The following is a 25,267-nucleotide window of genomic DNA, read 5'->3' on the forward strand; positions in this document are numbered from 1 at the left end:
TTTATCCGATGCCTAGATTTTGTGTCATTTTGGAACTACTAATGAAATAAAAAATTTTCGTTGTTCCAAAATAACACAAAATCTAGGCATCGGATAAAAAAGTTTATTTGAAGAAAGTGTATTTTTTGTTTTTCTTAATGGCGGTACAGGCTCGTTTTTTTAATATTGTATTTAATTACAGAGTAATTTCCACATATTAATAAATTTTTCAAATTGGGCTCTGTACCGCCATTCTTTATTATATTACGAATACGTGTGCCAAATATCTCGAAAAAATATTCAAAATTACAGCCGCAATCTTGGAACGCGTTTTCTCTACCTGTTGATTATATTTTCAAAAATTGTTTAAAAAAATTAGACTGTTTATTAATTAATAAATGTCTAGACAAATTGCATATTTGTAATGTACACAAAAGTACATGCAAATTAAAAGAAGAAATATCAAAATCCATTGAGTAAATCCCAAGATATAGAAAATGGTAGTAGTTTTAAGTTGCTTTTTTAGTTTTTGAACTCGTGCATTTTTCGGCTCCCGCCAAGTAGCTGACAACTGTTTAAATTGTTGACCTATAGGATGAAAACCTACATGTTTCCTGCCTAGAGTTCGCGTTCGTTTTTTAATTATTAACTATTTAGTGCAATCAACGCAGAAGCTCCCCCTTCACTTACTATGACCAGTCATCATTTGAACTACATTTTTAAAAATTCGAGTAAAATATCATCTTTCCGACTACCTATGTAAGAAGATGTTTTCTACGGACAAAATTTTTAAAGTTAAATGTTTATAAACTAATATTTTTTACTATATTAGATAATTTTTTATCTTTTCTTAATACATTTTGATAGTATCACTTTTCTACTTTTATTTGGCATACGCAGAATTGCCCCTTCATTATTTTCTGTCATTTGTTATTCCAAAACAAAGGTATCTGGGATAAACAAATAGAATACATAACTTTTAAACTAATTAATGGATCGGTCTCAAATTTTGGGAGTTTGTTATGTACCCCAATACCCAATTTTGAATAAAGTGAAACACTACAATTCTAAGTTAGTTTTAGTAAAAGTTATTAATAAATAAGGATTTTCAGTTATTTTGCAGTTTACGAAGCAACAAATTAACTTTTTGATTTTCAAAAATCGTCATTTTGAAGGTTTTTCAATGTTCTAAAAAAATAAATTTTGTAATTTTATGTCAACTATTTAGCTTTTTAATTGAGTGCAAAAAATGGAAAAAATCGCGTTGATTGCACTAAATTGTTAATAACTAAAAAACACGAACTCTAGGCAGGAAACATGTAGGTTTTCATCCTATAGGTCAAGTCAACAATAACTAAAGAAGTCAGCTACCTTGATATTTCATTGCCCCGAACATGGTCTATTTCTTGCCTATTTCCCTGGCTGGAGTATTATATCAGTGCGACGACACGAATGTTATCTACTTGTAATAATACAGTTTGAAAATCCCAACTCTAACTCGATTTCCTACTGTAATCTTTAGTTTCTGCAATATGTGCAATATTGATGTGTTCAGTCAATTCACCGTCTTTGTCGAGCTTCTGACGGCCCAATAATCACTAAATTTATGACTTCCGTTCTTTTTGGATGAATAGTGTTAGGTTTAAGATAACAGAATGCTATGTTTATTTTATTTTTGATATGGATGCAATTTCTTTTACTTATTTAGAAACGAATGCCCACTTCTATTTCATTGATGGATGAATGATGAATATACATATTTGTTATTCGATTTTAATTTTTACAGTATTTTTGCCGCCCCAGGGGCGTCATTTGGTAGGGTTAGGGGAGGCAGTTGCCCCCCCCGGATCTGAAAATGACTGAAATTTACAAGAAATGCAAGTTTTCATCATTACATCACATATAATGTATTGTATATTATATAATGCCTGCCCCACCACAATCAAAATTTTAAATGACGCCCCTGTGCCGCCCTCTCACAATTCGTCGGAGAATACTCAGACGAATATTAGGGAAACGTCTGTTGGATAGGGAGAGAAGCGGAAACATATGCAATGTAGAAAAAATAAATGGATGGGTGACAAAACGGAAACAGGAGTGGAACGAACACATTAGTAGAATGTTAGAGTATAGAATAGTATGCACAGCACGAGATAAGTCATCAAATGGACGAAGAAGTATTGGCAGACCAAGAAAAAGATGGTGCGACAACTTAAACAAGTTAGGCTAACATTGAAGAAGAAACAGGCTTTAAAGCCTACATACAAGAAGGAAGAAGAAGAAGAAGAAGGGTTCTTTAAATAAATATACCTTAATATAAAGGATTTTTAACAAAAAATTTTGTGATAAATCGTATATAGCCGACTACAGGTCATTAAATTTTATATTGTGGAATTTACTTCTATTTCTACATATACAGAAATTTACTTTTTGCAGAGCTAAAGAAAATAATAGGTACTTACACTTTGGGCTAGGTCTAATTCTTCTCTTTGGGTGCGATGGCGTTCTTCAGTCTTGGACAAATGTTGATATATGAAAGTAACGAAGTCTAATGAGGATGGATTTTGATCAAGAACACAAGCATGTATTCTGTTAATATAACATTCCTCATCACCATGCTGGCAAGTAAATGATACTCTTCCATTTGCGCTACGTGAAGATTCCTACAAATAAGAAAAAGAGTTTAGTAGAATATGCAAATAGAGAATAAAGATTCTGTTATGGATATATGTAAGTATTTTTTATTCTCGGCATCTCAATATTTAGGCAAAAAGTAAAAAAAAACTCGATAAACAGAATCTTTTCCCCCGTGTGGAGGCGCGCCGCTAAGTAGAATACCTCCACAATAGTCCAAGAGGCAGCGCTGAAAAATCTCTTTGAATTTATTAAAGCTAGATTTTTCACAGTTGATTTCTGTGATTGTGTAGAGAAACATACTGCGGTCGGTCAAGCGAAACGTAGAACAGGGGTTACTGAGAGGGTATCAAAGTTGCTTTCCTACGAACGTAATTAAATCCATTTACTAAGGCTGAAAATTATTACACACATTCTAAATTAAATATAAATAAAAGTTATTATAGTCGGTCAGCTGTATGACGGGACAGAGCCGGTCGCTCGGCCCCAGTGAAATACAGGGTTATTCACTATATTTTGACCCCCTTGTAAACTGCTTTATTTACAGAATTAGAAAAAAATGTAAAATACAAAAGTTATTCGATTTTTGAAGTATGAATTTTTGACATATATATCGTATTAGTGACGTCATACATTTGGGCGTGATGACGTAATCGACTATTTTTTTTTAAAGAGAATAGGGGTCGAGTGCTAGCTCATTTGAAAGGTTATTTATTTCCCTATTGAGTAATATAAACATTAACATGATCAATTATACAGGGTGCTAAAAAAATATATTTTTAATTAAATTAATTGTTTAATTATTAATTCAAAAATTTTTTTGACACCCTGTATAAATAATGATCTTAATGTTTATAGTACTGTATAGAGAATTGAATAATTCTCTCAATTGAAGAATTGCATTGAATAGCACACGACCCCTATTCACATTTAAAAAATAGTCGATTACGTCATCACACCCAGATGGATGACGTCACTAGTACGATATATATGTCAAAAAATCATAATTAAATAAAAAAATATGAAAAAAAAATTTAAGAAACGCTTTTCTTTAGTTACGAGTGACTAAAATTAAAAATATTATAAAAAAAATCAACTAAAAAGAAAGCAAAAAATAAAAAAAAAAATGAAAAAATCTAACAAATCCGTCAAAGAAAAGCGTGGCTCGTGTTCATCGAATAAACGGTTTTCGCCCCACGCTTTTCTTTAACGAATGTGTTAGATTTTTTCAATTTTTTTTTTATTTTTTGCTTTCTTTTTAAATGATTTTTTTTTGTAATATTTTTTATTTTAGTCACTCGTAACTAAAGAAAAGCGTTTCTTAAATTTTTTTTTTTCATATTTTTTTATTTTTTACTTTTTAGTCTTACACTTTTCAATCATTAAAATATATCGTCATGTTTATTAAAATATGTATAAAACATATGATGTACTAACATGAAAAGTAGTCGGAATCGGCAAAAAATTTGAAACTTTATTGTTTATTAATGAAGCATAACGTAAACAATTAACGTAAAAAGTGAAATCATGTATTGTTCATATCATTAGCTATAAAATCCGTAAAAGTTTCAAGTTTTTACATTGTAAAATACAAGAGAATTTAAGCGTTTTCCATTAAAATCGATTTTTTTTTATTTAAACAATTAATAAACATGAAAAAATTTTTTATTGACTATTCGTGTATTGTTCCCGCGAATGCATATGTCTGCAAATTTTCATTCATTTGCATTGAAGAAAAAGCAGTCAAATTAACGTCTAAAGATTTGACGCAAACTATTGAACTAAATAAAAGCGTTTAAAAATTGAATAACTTTTGTATTTTTTTCTAATTCTGTAAATAAAGCAGTTTACAAGGGGGTCAAAATATAGTGAATAACCCTGTACATTCATTGGGGCCGACCGACCGGCTCTGTTTCATCGTACAGCTGACCGACTATAATAACTTTTATTTATATTCAATTTAGAATGTGTGTACTGATTTTCAGCCTTAGTAAATGGATTTAATTACCTTCGTAGGAAAACAACTTTGATACCCTCTCAGTAACCCCTGTTCTACGTTTCGTTTGACCGACCGCAGTATGTTTCTCTACACAATCACAGTAATCAACTGTGAAAAATTTAGCTTTAGTAAATTCAATTCAGCGCTGCCTCTTCGTCTATTAGATTTGAATACTAGCCGAAAAATAGTTATGTTCCTAACTAGTGCGGAAAGTGATACTTTCACGCACGAGACTGCTGTTGACCCGAACGACGCGATAGCAGAGTTCGGACAAGCAGTCGAGTGCGGGGGAAAACACTTTCCGCATGAGTTAGGAACAATATTTTTTCTAGGGCCGTACGTTTGGAAAAAAGCAACAAAAATAAATTTATATAAATTTTTATTTAGAAGTGAAAATACACACAAATTAATTCTTTGACAAGGTTGTCGAAACCAAACTTTCAATATAATGGGTTACCACAACGACGATATTGCTTTCCATGACGACGATTCAGAACCATTGTAATTGTCTACTGATCTGACTTTTAAATATTATGTCAAAATAATTTTATTTCATCGAATTATCGCGCTAATTTCATTAAAACATGAACACAATAAGATAAATTTGAAATAAATTAGTAAATAATATCTAAATATTAGTTTATTGCATGTATTATAATATATTATAATGTCATATTACAAGGTATTTTACTTTCACGCACGCCGTGCGGGAAAGTGCAACTTTCGGAAACGAAATGCCGTGAAAGTGGCTCTTTTAGCACGACCGTAGAAAATAGTTATTTTCCTTACAAGTGCAGAAAGTCATTCTTTTGCGCACGCGACTGCAGTTTGCCGAACGACGCGAAGCGGGAGTTCGGCAAGCAGTCGAGTGCGGAAAAGAGACTTTCTGCAAGAGTTAGGAACAATATTTTTTCTAAGAGTCTTTAAAAAATTACCAAATCTTAATCAATTAATATGAAAATACATACACAAATTAATTCTTTGACAAGGTTGTCAAAACCAAACTTTCAATATAATTAGTTAGCATGACGACGATCTTGGTTTCCATGACGATGATTCAAAACGACTGTTATTGTCTACCGATTTGACTTTCGAATATTATGTCACAATAATTTTATTTCATCGAATTGTCGCGTTAATTCCATTAACACAGGAACACAATAAGATATATTTGAAATAAATTAGTAAATAATATCTAAATATTAGTTTATTGCATGTATTATAATTACTTTAAGGCCATATTAACATATCTAAATTAACACGCGTGCGGAAAAGTAAAAATCGCGTGCAAAAAAGTAACACGCGTGCGGACAAGTGAAACTTTCTAAACTAAAATGCGTGCGCGAAAGGAGACATTTTTGCACGCTCGTAGAAAAAATATATATTCAATCACTTTTAATTAATTCTCAAAGGTTTTTCGAATAAGAAATCTATTTTATTTTTTATTATCATCAATTTTGATACTGATAACTTTTTTGGTAAAACTTATAGTTTTTGAGTTATTTATGAAAAACCGCTTTACACCATTCATTTTTTTCACGGAAAATTAAAATTTTGATCTTTAATAACTCAAAAAGTATTGACATATTTTAATAACATGATATAACAAATTTTACTTATAGACAAGGCGAAAACGACGGGTTCGTTGGGAAAAATATTCCCATGAGATTTTTTTTGCATAATTACATTCGTGAGACATCTCAGAATAAGGTTCAAGAAGTCGCCCACGTGAAAAGTGGGCCAAATTTTTTTCAACAATTTTTTTTAATCAAATTGCAAAAATCAATATTTTTGTCACGAAAAATTTTTTTTTTAGGTTTTTTGGACCATTCTGGATAAAAAAGGTCTCTTATAATTTTTCTCTGAAGTTGATTGTTTTTGAGTTATAAGCAATTTAAAATTGAAAAAAACGAAAAATGGCGATTTTTAAGGCCTAACAACTCGGTTAAAAGTTATTATTATGAAAGTTAGAAAGTGACTAAATCAAAGTTTAATGTCCCCCCTACAAGATCTCGAAGAAATTTTTGTCATTATTTTATCACTAAGCTGTTATTTCTAAGTAATAATATTGAGTGCCATGCACGTGGTAGCCGGGCGTAAATGCTGAGTGCGAGAGAGATGCCACTCCGGCAGTCCAATTGTGCATCTTACTTGCACTCACATTTACGCCCGGCTACCACGTGCATGGCGCTCAATATTATTACTTAAAAATAACAGCTTAGTAATAAAATAATGACAAAAATTTCTTCGGGATCTTGTAGGGGGGGCATTAAACTTTGATTTAATCACTTTCTGACTTTCATAATAATAACTTTTAACCGAGTTATTAAGCCTTGAAAATCGCCATTTTTCGTTTTTTTCAATTTTAAATTGCTTATAACTCGAAAACGATCAACTTTAGAGAAAAATTATAATGGTCCAAAAAACCTACAAAAAAATTGTCCGGGCGCAAAATATTGATTTTTGCAATTTGATTAAAAAAAATTGTTAAAAAAAATTTGGCCCACTTTTCACGTGGGCGACTTCTTGAACCTTATTCTGGGATGTTTCACGAATGTAATTATGCAAAAAAATCTCATGGGAATATTTTTTCCAACGAACACGCCGTTTTCGTCTTGTCTATTAAAATTTGTCCCTCTGTCGATTTGTGGAGTTATTTTTAATAAAATAGTTTTCACTCCCGAGAAGGGGTAAAAGGAGGAAGGGTAAAAGTGCAAGTTGGCACCAAATCAATTTTGTTTCTTGAGGTATGCTCTAACTAGTCACCAATTTTCATGCAAATCGATGGCGGTTTAACAAAATAGGATGTGAAAACCTTTAATGACTGCACTAACTTTCCCCTTTCATCCCTTATTGCTTCTTTCTGTATCCACTGAGGTATCAGCCTGAAAGGGGTCATAATTATTAATATACAATAGACATATTTCACATGTAAAATTTAATATTACTTATGACGATGATTTTTTGTGTCTAGCAGTTAGACTATTATAATATTGTAATGAAATATAATTTAAAGCTGTAAATATACCATATGATAAGAGCAGATTACCTTTATCTGTTCTTTAAACAAATATTTTCACTTACACTCCATCCAAAGGGCACTAGGTCCAATTTTAAGCTATCTGCCAATTTAGCGTATAAAGGATATAGCTGTGTTAGAATAAATTCATGACAAGCAGGGCACCTTCCTTCATAAAACAGGGTAAGAGTCAGATCAGCTCCCTGAAACAATAGTTTAAATAAATTTTAAAACAGCTTATTTATATTAAAATCATATAAGTATTTATTAGCTATATTATGTAAAACACAATAAACTGTTAACAGGCAAAGGACCAGTAATTTATGCCTGATTGCACCAACAAATATTAAGCTCCAGCTTAGCCCAGATCAGCTTATAGATAGGGCCTCTTTAAGTCTCACTTACGTTGCACCATAATTTTCGATTCTTATCTAAGCAATCCATTGGGGCAAGCTGAAAATTGATCTAAGACTCGATGGTGCCACTCGTGCTTCGTAAGCTGAGCTCAAGGCACGTCAAGCTTAAGATCTGTTGGTGCAACCTGGCATTAAAAACGTAATATCATCACTTCCTCAATATAAAGTAACCTACATCCAAAAAAAAAAACTTAGAAGAGCAGAACAATTATTATTCTCTCGCGTCTAAAATAATTAATAAAAAAAAAGGAATTATGTATGAACTGTTGAGGAATGTCACTAATCCATATTTCCTAAGTATAAAATATTGGCATAGGTATTACCAAAAAGATTACTACCATACGCCGAAGAAATATTTGGTAATTATCGGTGTGGATTGAGGTCTGGAAGATTGACTATTGATCAAATATTTATTTACTATTAGTTACTTAAAAAGTATTGGAGGTATAATCAATACATAGGTACATCATACATATTTATAGATTTCAAAATGGCTTATTATTCATTAATCGTCCAAGGTCCGGTTTCACCTGGGTTTCACCAACAACAAATAAATCAATGAATAAGTATAGTCCTGTCGCCAGTGGGGGTACAGCGGCCTCCTTAATTCAGATGGACTTACCCAAGTGTTTTTTATGTATTTTGACCCGTAGAACACGAATTTTTTGGGTAACAGTCGATCAGGATGTCGATAAGATTGTTATGAACAAAGAACTTGAGGAATCACATAACATCGATTTTTCGCAAAACAAAACATTGTTTTGTATTTTTTGGGTCATTCTAAGCAAAAAAAGTTTTTACAAGTTTTTTCGTAGGATGCATAGTTTTCGACATAAACGCGGTTGAACTTTCAAAAAATTGAAAAATTACAATTTTTGAACCCGAATAACTTTTGACTGAAAAATAAAATAACAATTCTGCTTAACGCATTTGAAAGTTCAAGTCAAATTCTATCGGTTTTGATTACTTTCATGGCCAAAAATTAATTTTTATTGTTAAACAAAGCTATAAACACATAGTGATTGAATGATGTTTTCAATGCATTTCGCATTTGAAATCGAACGAGTAGGCGCGCATACACACAATTTCTACATAATAATAAATAATAATAATAATAATAATAATAAGAAGAATGGAGTTTATTTGTAGCAAATAAATTGTACATGATAAAATAAACTCAGTTCCTCACTGAAGTTGTACATACAACTTGTGCGTGAGGGTAAATTTTGATTATAAAACACACTAAATGATTTTAAAAATGACAAAAAGGAATAAAAAATAGTCTTTTTGTTCATCTCTCTTCAAATTTGGGCCCCTCTTCTCACTCATTCAGTTATTGAGAAATTTTTTTGGACTCCTCTGGTAGGACTTCGTCTTCTACGAGAATTGTCATGACTTTTTGATTGTGTTTTAGCAATTTTTAAAATAATATTCACGATTTACAAACTTATAAGTGACGTTTCAAATAAATTTTAAATAATATTATATTAAGTATGGAGAACGGTAAGGGTTTTATACCGATCGAAGACAATTGTTTGGAGGAGGAGCAAAGCGACGACTCCAATTATTGTCTGAGATCGGTTACCCTTAACGTTCGACATGCTTATAACGTTTTTTGCACGATTAATACCATTATAAATTATAAAATTAAACATTTTCGTCATATTGATTAGTTTCATTCATTTTATCAAGATAGATACTTTGGTTGTTAGGTAGTAACTAGGGTGCATAACAACAATGGATAATTGAGTTTTTATTTAGTTGTCAATAATTTTAAGTACAATTTTGATTATTATAAATTAAAATATGAGCGAAAGTGAATTTGAAGAAATTGAACGGGCTTGGGGAAAAGGGTGTTCCGCAATTATTCACGAAAAATCCAAAATCCGTTATCAAAATACCTACCAAAGTTTTAAAAAATGGTGCGAAGGCAAGAATTTAAGAATCGAAGAAAAGACTCTATTGGCATATTTCGTTCAAAGACATATGCAGTTGAAAGCTCCTGGAAGCCTCTGGGCAGAATATTCAATGATTAAATCCAGCGTTTTTCTTTATGATGGCATTGATATTTCCAAGTTTTCAACTTTGATCGCGTATTTGAAGAGAAAAAATGTTGACTATAGGCCTAAGAAAGCGAGCATTTTTACACGGGAGCAATTTGAAATATTTCTGATGGAAGCACCGGATGAAGAATTTCTAGTTCACAAGGTAATATAAGCTAGTTTAGGTAAAAGAAATACTCTAATGAAGATTTTTTCATAATTTGTAGGTCGCAATGATATTGGGAATATCTGGTGCCTGTAGAAGAGAAGAATTATATAATATTACTATGAATGACATCCAACAAACCGATGGTTTAATGATTGTAAAAGTACCCAATACAAAAACGAACATCCAGCGTACTTTTACAGTCGTTAATAAACCAGGCGATAAAATTCCATATTTAGAAATTCTGCAAAATAATTTAACAAATTGTACCATAAGTTTCAATATTAATAAATAATTCGTTAGTTTTCTTTATTCTTTCAAAAAATAAATTAAAATTAAGATATTTTTTAACTCGACGGTAAGTGAATTACTTACCGTCGAGTTGGAGTACTTACCGTCGAGTTGGATTACTTACCGTCGAGTTGCTAGTAAATGTCACCTACTGACGTAAAATCTGTCACGGTAAACAGTCAAAAATGATCAATCGTGCAAAAACATAGATTACGTACATTAAAACGCATGCATTGGGCACGGGAAATACTATGTGTTTATGACTTTGTTTAACAAATAAAAACTTAATTTTCAGCAATGAAAATAATCAAAACCGATAGAATTTGACTCGAACTTTCAAATGCAGTAAGAAGAATTGCTATTTTATTTTTTAATCAAAAGTTATTCGGGTTCAAAAATTGCACTTTTTCGATTTTTTGAAAGTTCAACCGCGTTTATCTCGAAAACTATGTATCCTACGAAAAAACTTGTAAGATCATTTTTTGTTGAGAATCACCCAAAAAAATACAAAAACATGTTTTGTTTTGCGAAAAATCGCTGTTATGTAATTCCTCAAGTTCTTTGTTCATAACAAACTTATCGACATCTGGATCAACTGTTACCCAAAACATTCGTGTTCTACGGGTCAAAATACATAAAAAAACTTGGGTAAGTCCATCTGAATTCTGAATTAAGGAGGCCGTTGTACCCCCCTGGCGACAGGACTAGTAGCTATTCGTCGAATAAAATTTATTAGACGTTTAAGTTTATATTTTGTTTCAATATAATTTTGATAATTTAAAGTTAAACTGGCGGATTTACCTTCCTCTAATATTTACAGCCAGATCAACTTGCCAATTTACTCGAAGAGTAAATATTTTTTTAATAAATAAATAAAACAAGTCTTATTTGACGTTAGTAAAATGGAGAAATGTCAGTTTATTGGTCGAATAACTTTAATCATAGAATAAACTACTATTTGTCGTTGGTGAAACAGGTCATTAGACTATGGAATCAAGTGGTCGAGCTGGCCATACCTAAAAAACTAGCTGCAGTAACACAAATATGTGTAACTAACTTCTTTGCACAAGTTAAATAGGAGGAAAAACATCAAATGCTTTCTCCGTAAATTCTGGACTGAAAGAGTGAGATCCTCTGTCCCCACTGTTGTTTAACCCGGACTTAAAATATGTCATGCGAAAAATTTATCTGAAATTAGACATCGCTATTCGGATAGCAAAGATCGTTTTCGCCTTTGCCGATGGTGTAGATGCAGTAGCACAATCAACATTAGAAGTTATAGATCAGGGCGCATCTGTAAAAATATTAGTACCTACATTTGGACGTTGAGAGGTGACTTAAGTTTTTTTGCAGAAATTACTTGAAAATAACTCAAATAATAATATTTAAGTTATCCTTCCTCTCAAAAAGGTCCGGAACATTGTTTAAATAATCAAAATGTCAAAAAATGAAGGACAAATTCGATATTTTTCTTCGTTTTTTGATTATAACTTTAAAAGTATTCATTTCCGAGAAAACTTGTACTAACATAAAAGTTGCGTAATTAAATTTCCTACAATTTAAAATTGGTGAAAAATTTAAAAACTAGTCTCCCTTGTTGCAAAATAGCAATAATTGCGACAAAAACCATACAAAAACAAGTATTCGCATTTTATGTTTTCTAACCATTTATGCTACACTTAGGGCCTTTATATTTCACCCAGAAAAACATTATGATACAGTAAAACAATACTGTAAATTTCGTTAAGATCGGTTTAATAGATTTTGCAATCCAGCTTTCGCAAATTCATTTTTTCAAAAGGTTACAGGACTGAAAATAAAGCAGATAGCAAGTTGAAATTTTTTTGCTTATAGAATTGTACTGTACCTTTCATTTGCAATTTGCATAAGTAAAATGGATTAACTACCACGGCGTCAGGAATTTTTTTTAAATAAACATTAATTATTGGTGCTCTGCGCAGGACAGCGGATAGTTTGCTCTGATTGGGAATTCCAATGACCTTTGATAATGATTGATACATTTTAATGTTTATTGCAAAATAAAAACACATACTCTATCTTTGAAATAACACTTTTTTAGCAAAAACTTTCTTTGTTCATAGTTCATTAACTTGGAGAATAAAAGTTTATTATTTTTAAACATATGCAATTGTGTAAACAATATTTCACAAACAATAATAAAATTAGTTTGATTTTTGTGGAATTAAAATATTAAAATACAACAAAATATAGAGTAAGAAAATAATATATTAGATAAAGATTGGAAGAAATTTTGGTGGAAATTAACTTGTGTGAATCGAACACCTCTGCCCTGCGCGTAGCACCAAAAATTAATGTTTATTTAAAAAATTTCCTAACGCCGTGGTAATTAATCGATTTTAATTTTGCAAATTGCAAATGAAGGGTACAGTACAGTAAAACCTCGATATAACGGACTAATTGGGGGGACGGGGTGTCCGTTAAAGCCGAAAGTCCGTTATATAAAAATAGGTTTAAAATAAATAAAAAAACTCCTTTTTTGAAAATATGTACACTGTATTTAAATATAAATAAAAAACACAAACAAAATTCTATTTAATTATCTTCAGAAATTCGTCGTGAAGTGACGTTGTTTGATATCGACACGCTTGCTTTCGGTAATCCTGCTTTGAAAAAGGAATCAAGTTTTGTTTGCACTTTTGAAGGTTGCTGTTTTTTTATAATCAACTCTCTAAAATTACGAAATTGCGTATAATACAGTTGAACTTCGTTGTCCGAATAATCAATAAATGTTATTAGATCGTTAAGGTGCTGCGATCTTACCTCTGAGAACTTCATTTTTTGCAGTGTTGTTTTGCCTTCTTTGCTATCTTCACTTCCATCCTCATGTTTTAAGTTCATAACTTCATCTGCTATTTCACTATCATTAGTGATATTATACCCAAGGACACCTTCATCTACTTCTAGCCATTGTAAAATAAAACATCTCAGCTACCTACTTTTTCTCCGGCATTATTAGGTATGTATTGTCTTACAGAAATCAGGAATTTCCAACCCTTCTAATCTTATGTCTGTATCTTGGCCAACAGACAATTTTTTTTAGTAGATATTCGTTTTTTTTTCCAAAATTATTCCCTGATCCATAAGTTGAATATGCGATGTTGTATTTTGGCAAAAACATACAACTAAAGTTTCTAGGTAGGTGTAGCATTTGGGGTCCACGGGGGACCCCGTTGGTATTCAATGTATCTTGGTATGTGACAGGTCAAGCATGTATATATCAAATATCAACAGGACGTTTTGAATTTTTTTACATTTGACCGGATTTTTCGTCCGTTATATCCGAAGTCCGATATATAGAGGTCCGTTATATCGAGGTTTTACTGTACACTTCTATAAGCAAAAAAAAAATTCAACTTGCTATCTGCTTTATTTTCAGTCCTGCAACATTAAAAAAAATGAATTTTTTTTTGCGAAAGCTGGATTGCAAAATTTATTTTGTAAAATCTATTAAACCGATCTTAATGAGAGTTACGTGTTGTTTTACTATATCATAAAGTTTTTCTTGGTAAAACATAAAGGTCCTAAGTGTAGCATAAATGGTTGAAAAACGTAAAATGCGAATACTTATTTTTGTGTGGTTTTTTTTCGCAATTATTGCTATTTTGCAACAAGAGTGACCATTTTTTAATTTTTAACCAATTTATTATTGTAGAAACTTTAATTATACAACTTTTATGTCAGTACAACTTTTCTCAAAAATGAATAGTTTTAAAGTTATAATCAAAAAACCAATATAAAAATCGAATTTTTCCTTCATATTTTGACATTTTGATTATTTAAACAATGTTCCGGACCATTTTGAGTGGGAGGATAACTTAAATATTATTATTTGAGTTATTTTCAAGCAATTTCTGCAAAAAAATTTGAGTCACCTCTGAACGTCCATCTCAAAACAGATGCGCCATGGACTATTTAGGATATTTTCTTGAGCTATGATGAAGCTGCATTAAATATCGTTCTAAAAGTGGATGAAGACAAGCAAACTAGTGATGTAACGAATGTCGTTTTTGAACATTCGCGAATACGAATACGAATGCGAATGCGAATATCTAATAACGACATTCGCGAATGCGGATGCGAATGCGAATGTTCAGTTTTTTTAAAATTTGTTTCTATTTTTGAAATGTTCTCTAAATTTATAATGAGAAGTTAATTGATATTTAGTGTAAATCAATTTGAATCTTAAGCTTTATTACATTATACCAAATAAAAAAACAACGTGAAGGCTGATAATCTGATTATACAAGGTTAAGTAACCTTTATTTAATAAAAAAAAAGATGAGAAAGAGAATAGATTTTGATTTTATTAATCTAACGTTATTTTCAAATTATTTTTTCTCTGATATTCATATTCGCAAAACATTCGCACAAATTTTGCGAATGCGAACGCGAATGCGAATATGCAAAAATATGCGGATATTCGCGAATGCGAATGCGAATACGAATATTCGTTACATCACTAAAACAAACATTTTGAAGTTAAGAGGAAACAGTAGCGATCAACAGGTAGCGAAAACGCGTTCCAAGATTGCGGCTGTAATTTTGAATATTTTTTCGAGATATTTGGCACACGTATTCGTAATATAATAAAGAATGGCGGTACAGAGCCCAATTTAAAAAATATATTAATATGTGGAAATTACTCTGTAATTAAATACAATATTAAAAAAACGAGCCTGTACCGCCATTAAGAAGAACAAAAAAATACACTTTCTTCAAATAAACTTTTTTCCGATGCCTAGATTTTGTGTCATTTTGGAACTACTAAAATTTTTTATTTCATTAGTAGTTCCAAAATGACACAAAATCTAGGCATCGGATAAAAAAGTTTATTTGAAGAAAGGGTATTTTTTTATTCTTCTTAATGGCGGTACAGGCTCTTTTTTTTAATATAGTATTTAATTACAGAGTAATTTCCACATATTAACCTATTTTTTAAATTGGGCTCTGTACCGCCATTCTTTATTATATTACGAATACGTGTGCCAAATATCTCGAAAAAATATTCAAAATTACAGCCCCAATCTTGGAACGCGTTTTGGCTACCTGTTGATCGCTACTGTATCACCTTAAGAATATAATGTTAAATCATATATTTGTTCATTAATTCAATTTCAATTCGCTGTAATACTGCTGTTGCTAGACAGGTATATGTCGTTGTATACCGGGTATAACAATCATACTGGGTTTTTTTTCTCAAAGTTAGGAAAACCTTGTGGAATATATATAAAATATTGAAACTAAAACTCACTTGTAGCCGTAGGCTTTCTTAAAATTTTGTTATTTTTATTCATTCGCTTACTGTTTCTACCTCTTGTAAGGTTCTAGGAGGTGGCAAACGCTGTCGTAGTCTTCTGCCAATTATGTCCCACAAATTTTCGATAGATCTTGGCCCGGATTACGTACACTCGATACGCATCGTATCCGCCATGTTTTACCGTAGCGCCTTATGGGAAAACATGGCGGATACGATTCGTATCGAGTGTTCGTAATCCGGGCCCAGGACTATGCGGCGGCCAATTCAAAGTCCGAAGATTTACCTGTTGTAAATATTTGGTTACAGTTCGTACAACGTCACGTCTGACATTATAGTATATTAAAAAAATGTTACCAATATAAAGAGCCGATAGCATGGTAGCTAAGTACTTCGCTATGTAAGGTCACTGCTTGAACACGCTCATCGTGGGTCAAATTCCTTGGAGCGCGTTCCATTTCCATAAAACAAAAAAAATTACAGACTTATTTAAAACTTTAAATAATAAATCTACTAGTTTTCACAACAAACCAGATACTTTTTGACTGTTAATAATTTGACATTTATAAAATTGTTTATAGCTTACTTTAGGCTGGTTTATTAAACTAAGCAGAAAATGAGGATATATTGATTAAAAACATGGCTAGTTGTTAAAGACGTAACTTTCTTATTACCGAACATAGGTGAATGAATCAAAAAACAAACAATTAAGAAAATCTGAGGATATAGCTGGGTTTTAATTTTACTATTTTATAAATGCTAGAATATTCCACAGGGTGTTGCGAACTTTGAGAAAAAAACATAGTTTGATTGGTACAACTGGTATACTGTGACAATTTACTTGTCTAGCATCAATATTATTAGAGAGATAATGTTAAAAATAAGGCTATAATATATTGAAAAAATCACTTAAATTATATTATGAAAGTCCAAAAGAATATTGAAAATATTTAGTTATATTTTACCTGCACGCTGGATGACACGCACACAGTGGCTGCGAAGAACAATACCAACTTTGATACGAACATCTTGGATAAATTGTAAATATTTCAGTAAGACTCCTTTTTATAGTATACTGAGATGTCACTTCTTATAGTATGCTGAGCTGTCAATCCTTAAGATAATAAAGGTCACAAACACTTGAGTACATTACGGACCCTTGGCATGGAGGGTATTCACATTTCAACGAAATCTTCTTCAATGTGTTTTTATCTTTTGAGATAATACTGAATACTTTGTATAACAATTGTGGAGAATTTTTTATAATGTTATTGATCTGTCCTTAAATATATTTTTATCTTAATCACAAATTAATATCATAAAAATAAAACTGATGATATATGTATCGTCGGTATACTGCGAAAACCAGGTAAATACCGAAATACCGAAACCGAGAAAAAACGTTTTTAAAGTTTAGTGTTTTATTTTGAATTAAGAGGACAACTTGTGTTTGATATTCGGTATTTTAGTGAAAGATGCATATATCAGAAATGATATTCTATCATTAGTTCGAAAAAGTTAAGACACCTAGCTGATTAAACCTAAATTTAAGATGGAGATGCGGTCACTTACCTGGTTTTACCTGTAAATCTAAATTAATCAATTATCCTTAAAATAACACATTTATAACAAATCTAATAAACCAAATATAATATTTTGTAGATTTGTGATGTGAATATGAAGTTTTAACTAGTTAATAGCAATGTTTTTAAGGGATTAGTCGATAATTATAACATCTAACTGGTTTTCCCTGAACATTTTATTCAGAGCTGTTTGTAGTTATATGGATATTATTTACATAAATCATAGGCAGCTTTATGAAAGAAACAAATTTATTTTGAACGTGTTATAGATACAAGAAAATAATATTACTATGCGTATTACTCGTCAGATTAGTCACTGAAGCAGTATCTGACAAGATGCCATTGGCATCGTAAAATACGATACCACTTCCATATTCCTCCGGTATCACTCCCTTATCAAATAGCTGTAACAAATCTCTGTTTTTTGATATGCTAGTTGGCGAAGTTCTATCATAAAATTGCTTAAGTTTTTATCGACTTTATGAATGCTTATGTTAGTTGATAACTCAGCTTGCTTTTTTCTTGTTGACTGCCGTGCAGTATCAATAAGGAAATGAAGCTTGGTGACGCGTCATAATTGAAATGGATTCTGTTTGTCTCTTCTTTCACGAATCTCATCTTTTTATCTTTAACCACATTATTTTTAAGCCGTTTTGGTCTTTTGATCCGTTTTTAATTAGAGTGTGTGACAATTTTTTTAAATCATAAAAGTCGTAGTACCTATTTAAAATCTTTACACTGGTATGGTTCTATACATACTTTTCTATCACTGACCTTGACATTTTTAGTTTCCCTTATATTTTGATAATCTGGCATACCATAGAGAGATCTGATTTCTAGCGGTTTAGATGCTGCTACGTATAGAGTCAACTTCCATACAAGAATGTCCCGACTCTAAAAATTTATGTTACGATACTGTCCTCTGCAGGTATAAGAAAATACACTTATTTCACTTGCTTACATATACTGAGACACATTTTGATAAGTAGTTGAGTATAATGCTTTATATTTCCTCGTCTACCGTTAATTTCTGACTAGGCAAAACGGTAAGAATATATGAATTGTCTAGTTAATTTGGAATCTGTAGTATAGCCTGTAGATCGAAAGTGATTGAAACAAAATTCCGTTGTTGATTAGAGCTTTTCTTATCATTTCGTTTTTCGAGATTCATAACTTCTTTTTTTTTCTGATGTTGTCTGTAACAGTTTTCTGAATCCGGTTTCTTAGTTGGATTGGCCATATCATAATATGATAGGGCTAATAAATATTATTTATTACAAACTAAATCTTAATCTTATTTAGGACAAAAAAGCTTAAATTATAGTCGTTAGAAAATATTCTTCGGTATGTAATTTCGCTAATACCTTCCGGTTTCTTCAGCTGACAATCATTTATATAAAGTTGATATATTTTCCCTATACCCAAATTTTTGTCCAAATATCTACCCGTCTAACTTTGGCGAATATAATGTTGGACCATGGTTGGAAAAGACTCAATATGAGCCTTCACAATTTTTCGGTTTTCATTGCTTGTTTTATTTGGCAGTATATGCTTGCCTTATTGCCCGTATCTGCATAACAACATAGAATTATAATTTTTCTTACAACATCCTGCAGTAACGACGCTGATATACAAAGTGTCTTACAAAAAAACTTCTCACATACCTGTACCTCTTGAACATTCAAAGAAACATAGTCGATACTATCTATTTAACAGTCGATATGAATGAGAAATTTTAATAAAATATACATGTAAAATGTATTAAAGACATTTATCACCTTTTTACTGAATATGGTTTACAGCAGTAGAAATATATTGTTGTTCGGCAAAATAACATATGTGCGCTTACTTGGTTTTACATGCAACAGAACTTTAATTTTGTAGAAGTAAGTAGCGATATATTGTTTTACTTGAAAATGAAAAGTTGGTTATCTGTAACTTATTTGTTTATCACACAAATTATCTGCTGAATGGTAAGTCGTATCATTTACTGGGTTTTACCTGTATGTAGAGCGTAAAAAGTTGAGAATTTTGGTATACTTAACTCAATATTTTAAAATTTGTCATTTACCTGGTTTTCGCAGTATACCGACGATATAATGATGATGGTTATAATTTACATCTGTCGAGTATACGAAGAATAACAAGTTACATTACTATGTACTTACTTACTTACTTAAGCCGTCCTCTTGTACCTTACGGTGTCGAGGTAAGTGGAGAAATGAGACGTCTCCATGCCTTTCGGTCGGTAGCTAGTCTTTCTGCTTTTCTCCACCCAATATTTCTTTTTCCGCAAACCCTTCCAATATTTGCATTCCACGTTCTTGCTGGCCTGCCTCTTCGTCTTTTGTTGTCAGATGCCGCTTTCCATACCTTCTTTACAGTTCTACCTTCACTCATTCTCGCCATATGTCCGAACCACGATAACTGTTTCGTTTCAAGTCTGTCTAAGGTCCTTCCAACACCGCACCTTTCACGTATGTCTTCATTTCTTATACGATCACGTCTGGCCACCCCGGATACCGCATGTAAATATCGCATTTCGCATGCTTGAATTTTACTACGGATGTTGCCGTTCACTGTCCACGTTTCACTACCGTAGAGTAGCACCGGCTCGTATACGGTTTGAAATACTTTAATTTTTGTTTTCAGGCTTACTTCTTTCTTCCTAATAAAACTTTTATTTAGTGCATAGTATAATTTTGTTGCACTCATTACCCTGCTGTTTATTTCTGGTTCTATATTTCCTTGCCCATTCATTGTTGATCCTAGATACTTGAAGTCCTCAACTTGTGTAATGGTCTCATTATTCAACTTAACATTTATATTTTCTTGTGTTTTCGATATTACTAAAGCTTCTTTTTTCTCAATATTTATTTTCATCCCAAATTTCTTAAAGGATTCATTCCAAACATTCACATTCACTTGCAAGTCTTTTTATGATTTTGCCACAATTACCAGGTCATCGGCATATATCAACTCTGACACGTAATCTTGTTGAAGTTTATACACCCCAACCTTAGTTCTTTTTACCTTTCCCGTGCATTCTTTTGCATTTCGTCCATTAGAGTGATGAATAACAAAGGACTCAGAACACCACCTTGTCTTACACCTGTCCTTGTGTAGAATTCTAGAGATGAGCAATTGTTCGTTCTTACATTATTACGTGTACATTTATATATACTCATTATTGCTTGGATTAACTTCGGTTTCACATTTCTACGGTTTAATATTTCCCAGATCTTGTTACGTGGCGCCCGATCAAATGCTTTTTCCAAGTCCACAAAACAGAGATACAACTTACTGTTATGCTCTAGGGCTTTTTCTGATAACTGTCTCACTGTGAATATGAGATCGGTTGTACCTCGCCCTGGCCTAAAGCCGCATTGGCTGTCATTCAGTGTGTCCTAGATATTTTCTCGCAGCTTTTTCTCTAGTATTATTTCGTAGATTTTACTAGCAACTACCAACACTGATATTCCTCTATAGTTAGAACACTTATGTTTATCGCCTTTTTTGTGTAATGGTAGAATAGTTGCAAGCGTCCAATCTCTAGGTATGCATCCGGTACGCCAACAGCGCCTTATGATCTTACACATTAATTGTAATCCTTCTCCTTCCATATATTTAATTAGCTCAGCCTTAATATTATCGTGTCCTGCAGCCTTGCCATTTTTAATTTTAAAATTGTTTCCCTGTATTCTTCGTATGTTATGTCGTCATCATCATCTTGTTGTTCATTTAAATTGTACTCCTCCCTGTCATTCTCTATTTCGTTGTTGTTTCCCATTAATAACTCCATAAAATGTTCTCGCCATCTTTCGGTAACCTCTTCATTTTTTAATAATATGTTACCATCTTTGTCTTCTAAGCCTGTCACTCCGTTTGATTTCTTTTGTCTTAGATTTTTTAAAGTCCTATAAAGCAACTTCGCATTAGCCTTACTATCACTTTCCATTGTATTTCCAAATTCTTCTCATTGACGATTCTTAGCTTCTTTAATTTTATTTTTAACCAGTGTTCTCTGTTCCTTATATTCTTGATAATTACTTTCACTTTTATTGCTTATATACTTTTTCCACCAAGCTGTACCTTTCAGATATCTTCCTTTCGTTACACCACATACTTTACTCCCAGTTGCATACACCAGCTCCTTAAAAATATTCCATAATATTTCTATATCCTCCTCATTTTTTCAATTTGTTTTTCGTATTTCTTCATTTAATTTACGACAGTATTCTTTCCTAATATTTTCAGACTGAAGTTTGTATACTTTAATACTTGGTTGTTCGTAGCGATTTTCTTCATTTTTAATATTAAATGTCTGTTCTCTCCTTGTCTTTACTTTAGTTTCAACGAGAAAACGATCCGAGCTGATCTCATAGCCTCTTTTAACACGCACGTCCGCTATTTCATTTTTGTATCTGTTCTGTACTAATACTAGGTCAATAATGGATTTTTCGTTCCGCGAATCCATCACTCGTGTGTATTTATGAATCTCCTTGTGTTGAAAAAATGTGTTACTAACTTGCATATCATCCATGATGCAAAACTCGATGACTCTTTGTCCATTATTATTCCTGACAATTTCTCCATAAGATCCTATAGGGTAGTCATATTCATTGCTTGACCCTACTCTCCCATTAAAATCGCCTACTATTATGACCTTATGATTTATTTGGTCCATTTCGTTCTGCAATTGTTCCCAGAAGCTATCTTTGAGTTCCTTGGCTTCATTTTCCGATGGTCCATACCCAACAATAATTGTTGTCTTCTCGTTTTTACTGATATCTATTCTAATGAGTCTTTCCGAAATATTTTTCCATCTAGTGATATTTTTATGCTCATTTCTGTGAACCATTAGGGCAACTCCTGCCCTCGCACGTTCTGACTCATTAACACCTCCAAAAATCATGTAGTGCTCATTTCTCATTTTAATACATCCACTACCTTTTCTCTTTGTTTCAGTTAATGCTAAAAAATCCATTTTTGTGTTTTCAAACTCATCAATAAGTTCCTCTTCTTTACCATTTAGACTTTGTATATTCCACAACCCAATTTTCCAATATTTATTTTGTTTTTCATTTTTTGCATTCATAGTTCTTTCATTGTCTGTATTTTTACGGTTTAGTTTTTGCATATTTTTGTCAAGACTCGCATCGATTTTGTTATATTCTCTCATGTCCATAATCTGTGCCATGTTCGTATCCACATCCATCCTCGAATTTGCATTAACTAGTAGTTTTTTAAACCAGTTGCTGCTACATTATCTCTGACTATTTCTATATTATTCGTACTATGGTTCCATCTCCATTTGGTGTCTTCAATAACGATAAAACCATAACCCATTTTTATTCTTTTGCCATTTGCCTTTTCTGTTGCTGCTATATGTCTAAGATTTTTCTGCATATCAATCTCTTTAAGTGTTAAATCTCATTCAATGTATAAGCGGTGTTGTCTATAACTTCTAAGATTACTTTTTGCTTTTAGTACTCTTAGTTTGTCTTCAAACTTACTAAACTCAATGATGCACATATTGTCGTTGATCTTTTGTAGCTTATTTAACTCTGCCATTATTCGTAGCTCTTTATTTAAAAAGTTTCCTATTTCATTCTTAAGTTGTTCCATATCAGACGTACTTATTGGCAAACCCTTCATTATTAAATTATTTTTCTTTCTTTCTTTTTGACATATTTCTAAAGTTAGCTCTAGTTTATCCATTTTTTGTTTCATACTCATCATTTCCTTTTTTAAATTTTTATTTTCTTGAATTATTTGTTTAATCTTTTCTTTGTACTCGCTATTCTCTTTTCTGAGTTCTTTCATTTCTCGTTCCAACTCACCTACCATGTTTTTTATATCCTCTAGTTCCTTATCTTTCTTTTTATTATCAGTTATTAATGTTTTCATCAGTTCCGTAATTTCATCCTCTCTACCTCCAGCATTCTTTTTATCGGGAGATCGATATACTTTTCTGCTCTTACTAAAGATTTACTCAAATTCATTTCCTTTCCTTTTACCATCCTCTGATACATAAGTGTCGCTGCCGCTGTCCGTCATCTTAATTTCAATTACTATTATAATTAATTGTTTGACTGTATTTTACTGGTATTCCTATTTCTATCTGAATGTTGTTTGTTTTAATTTATAAAATAAATAAATGTTTTGCAATCCAACTACTTATTTACAGTAAAGGTTAAATTCAAATGGTTTATGCACGAGGAATTTGACACCGATTTCAACTAGGTCAAATTTATAAAACCAATACTAATTAAAAATCACTTACCGCTCGCAAAATGTTAAATCAAAATCCTTCTGTGTCCTTTGTACACAAACAACATTCACAACACTAAATAATCCTAAATCAATCCTAAATCACTTTTAAGTTTTAAATCAATTTACAATCAATTTAGTAAGTTACATTACTATAATATAAGATACACGAGATACATGTAAAGATGCTTAACATAGCCACTTTCACTATTCTTACTTCAATAAACGTTATTCATTATTCTAGACATACCCTAAATGGAATAAAAAATCCAGTAAACTAAAAACACACATGATACATCAATGAGGTGCATCTATAAATACTATATATCAAGAACAGAAACTTTGACAAATTACAGATACGTAAATATGCCTTAGACAACTTCAAGAGATTAGAACTATACTCTGGGCTAATTAGCAAAATGCAAGGAAAAGTTATTTATCAGCAATTTTATTGCTGGAATAGAATCTTATGATTGTATATATTAATAATATAGGTATGCAAAGTCCGCAGATAGTGTGCTACTTTTTTATGAACAAAATGGCGCCCGAAAATCGTGTTTTTTTTTCAATTTTTGCTCTATAACTTTAAAGATTTTAACTTTACACCAAAAGCACCCAAATAAAAATTCACCGTAATTAAATTCTGCATAGAGACGTGTTTTCCCGATTTACTTCGACGAAAATTTTCCCGGGAAAATGCGGGTTTTTCCAACAAAATCTTTAATTTTCAACTAAAATTTTAGATAAGTAATTGTTGATAAATAATTAAATAACTTGGTGATATAAAATCTGTATTTGTATAGATTATAATTCCAGAAGCCAATAGAAATCGAATGAACAGTTTAGCAACAATTGAATTGTTAATTAAAAATTTACGATCGCTATCATACCCACAATAATTAAGATATATAAGAATAGCAACTATGATATTTGTATAAAAAGACACTGTACCTATCTAATGTACGTTACAGAATTGAAATTGGACTATTTAAGCGGCCTCAGGAATATTTTAAATTTATAAACAATTTTTTGGCTTAAAAACAAAAAGAATATCTCGGGAAACATTAAATTAAATTAAATCGTGAAAATGGTATTGGAAAAGGACACTTCTTTTAAAATGAAAAACATTTAATTGTGATGAGTGGTTCCTGAGACACAATCAGTCAAAGTTGATCGGCATTTACGGCAAAGATATAAACAATAGCATCATAATTTTTGAACCATAACCTTTTTATTTTTATTCTCTTTCTTCACACCAATTTTAATAGCTTTAAAATACTCATAACATATATTATTATAATAAAAACTATCGATATTACGGGTGAAAATTGCCAAAAATAGCAAAATTCCAATCAAAAATTAGGTTGGAGAAAATGTAATCTCAAAGTTCCAAATCGGTATAAGTACGTTAAAAAAATGCATTTTCTCGGCTTTGCATGGAGCAATTTTCTTCATTCTTTTTTTGTTCCCAAGTAACTCGAGTAGAGCCATCTAACTAACGCATTATTAAATGTCAAACTTGCTTTTGTTTTGTTATATTTTTTATATTTGTTATATGTTTTTAAAAAA

The 25,267-nt window shown here is 31.6% G+C and overlaps 1 protein-coding gene across 4 annotated transcripts in view; it reads right to left on the reverse strand.

Moving 5' to 3' along the window:
* The window catches only part of LOC114326138 (gamma-interferon-inducible lysosomal thiol reductase), a 132,588-nt gene extending 115,506 nt beyond the window's left edge, over positions 1 to 17,082 (reverse strand). The window contains exons 1-3 of one of the 4 annotated variants that reach the window (XM_050652467.1): positions 16,808 to 17,082; positions 7,697 to 7,834; positions 2,442 to 2,642 (exon numbers count right to left, since the gene is read on the reverse strand). In XM_050652467.1, coding sequence (XP_050508424.1) covers positions 2,442 to 2,642; positions 7,697 to 7,834; positions 16,808 to 16,870 — 402 coding nt within the window. In that variant the 5' untranslated portion in view covers positions 16,871 to 17,082. The remainder of the gene's footprint in view (positions 1 to 2,441; positions 2,643 to 7,696; positions 7,835 to 16,807) is intronic. The other 3 variants (XM_050652470.1, XM_050652465.1, XM_050652469.1) reach the window with 3 other exon arrangements.
* Positions 17,083 to 25,267: the final 8,185 nt, after the last annotated feature.

The sequence above is a fragment of the Diabrotica virgifera genome, chromosome 5 (genome assembly GCF_917563875.1).
Source record: "Diabrotica virgifera virgifera chromosome 5, PGI_DIABVI_V3a".
Taxonomy (NCBI): domain Eukaryota; kingdom Metazoa; phylum Arthropoda; class Insecta; order Coleoptera; family Chrysomelidae; genus Diabrotica; species Diabrotica virgifera.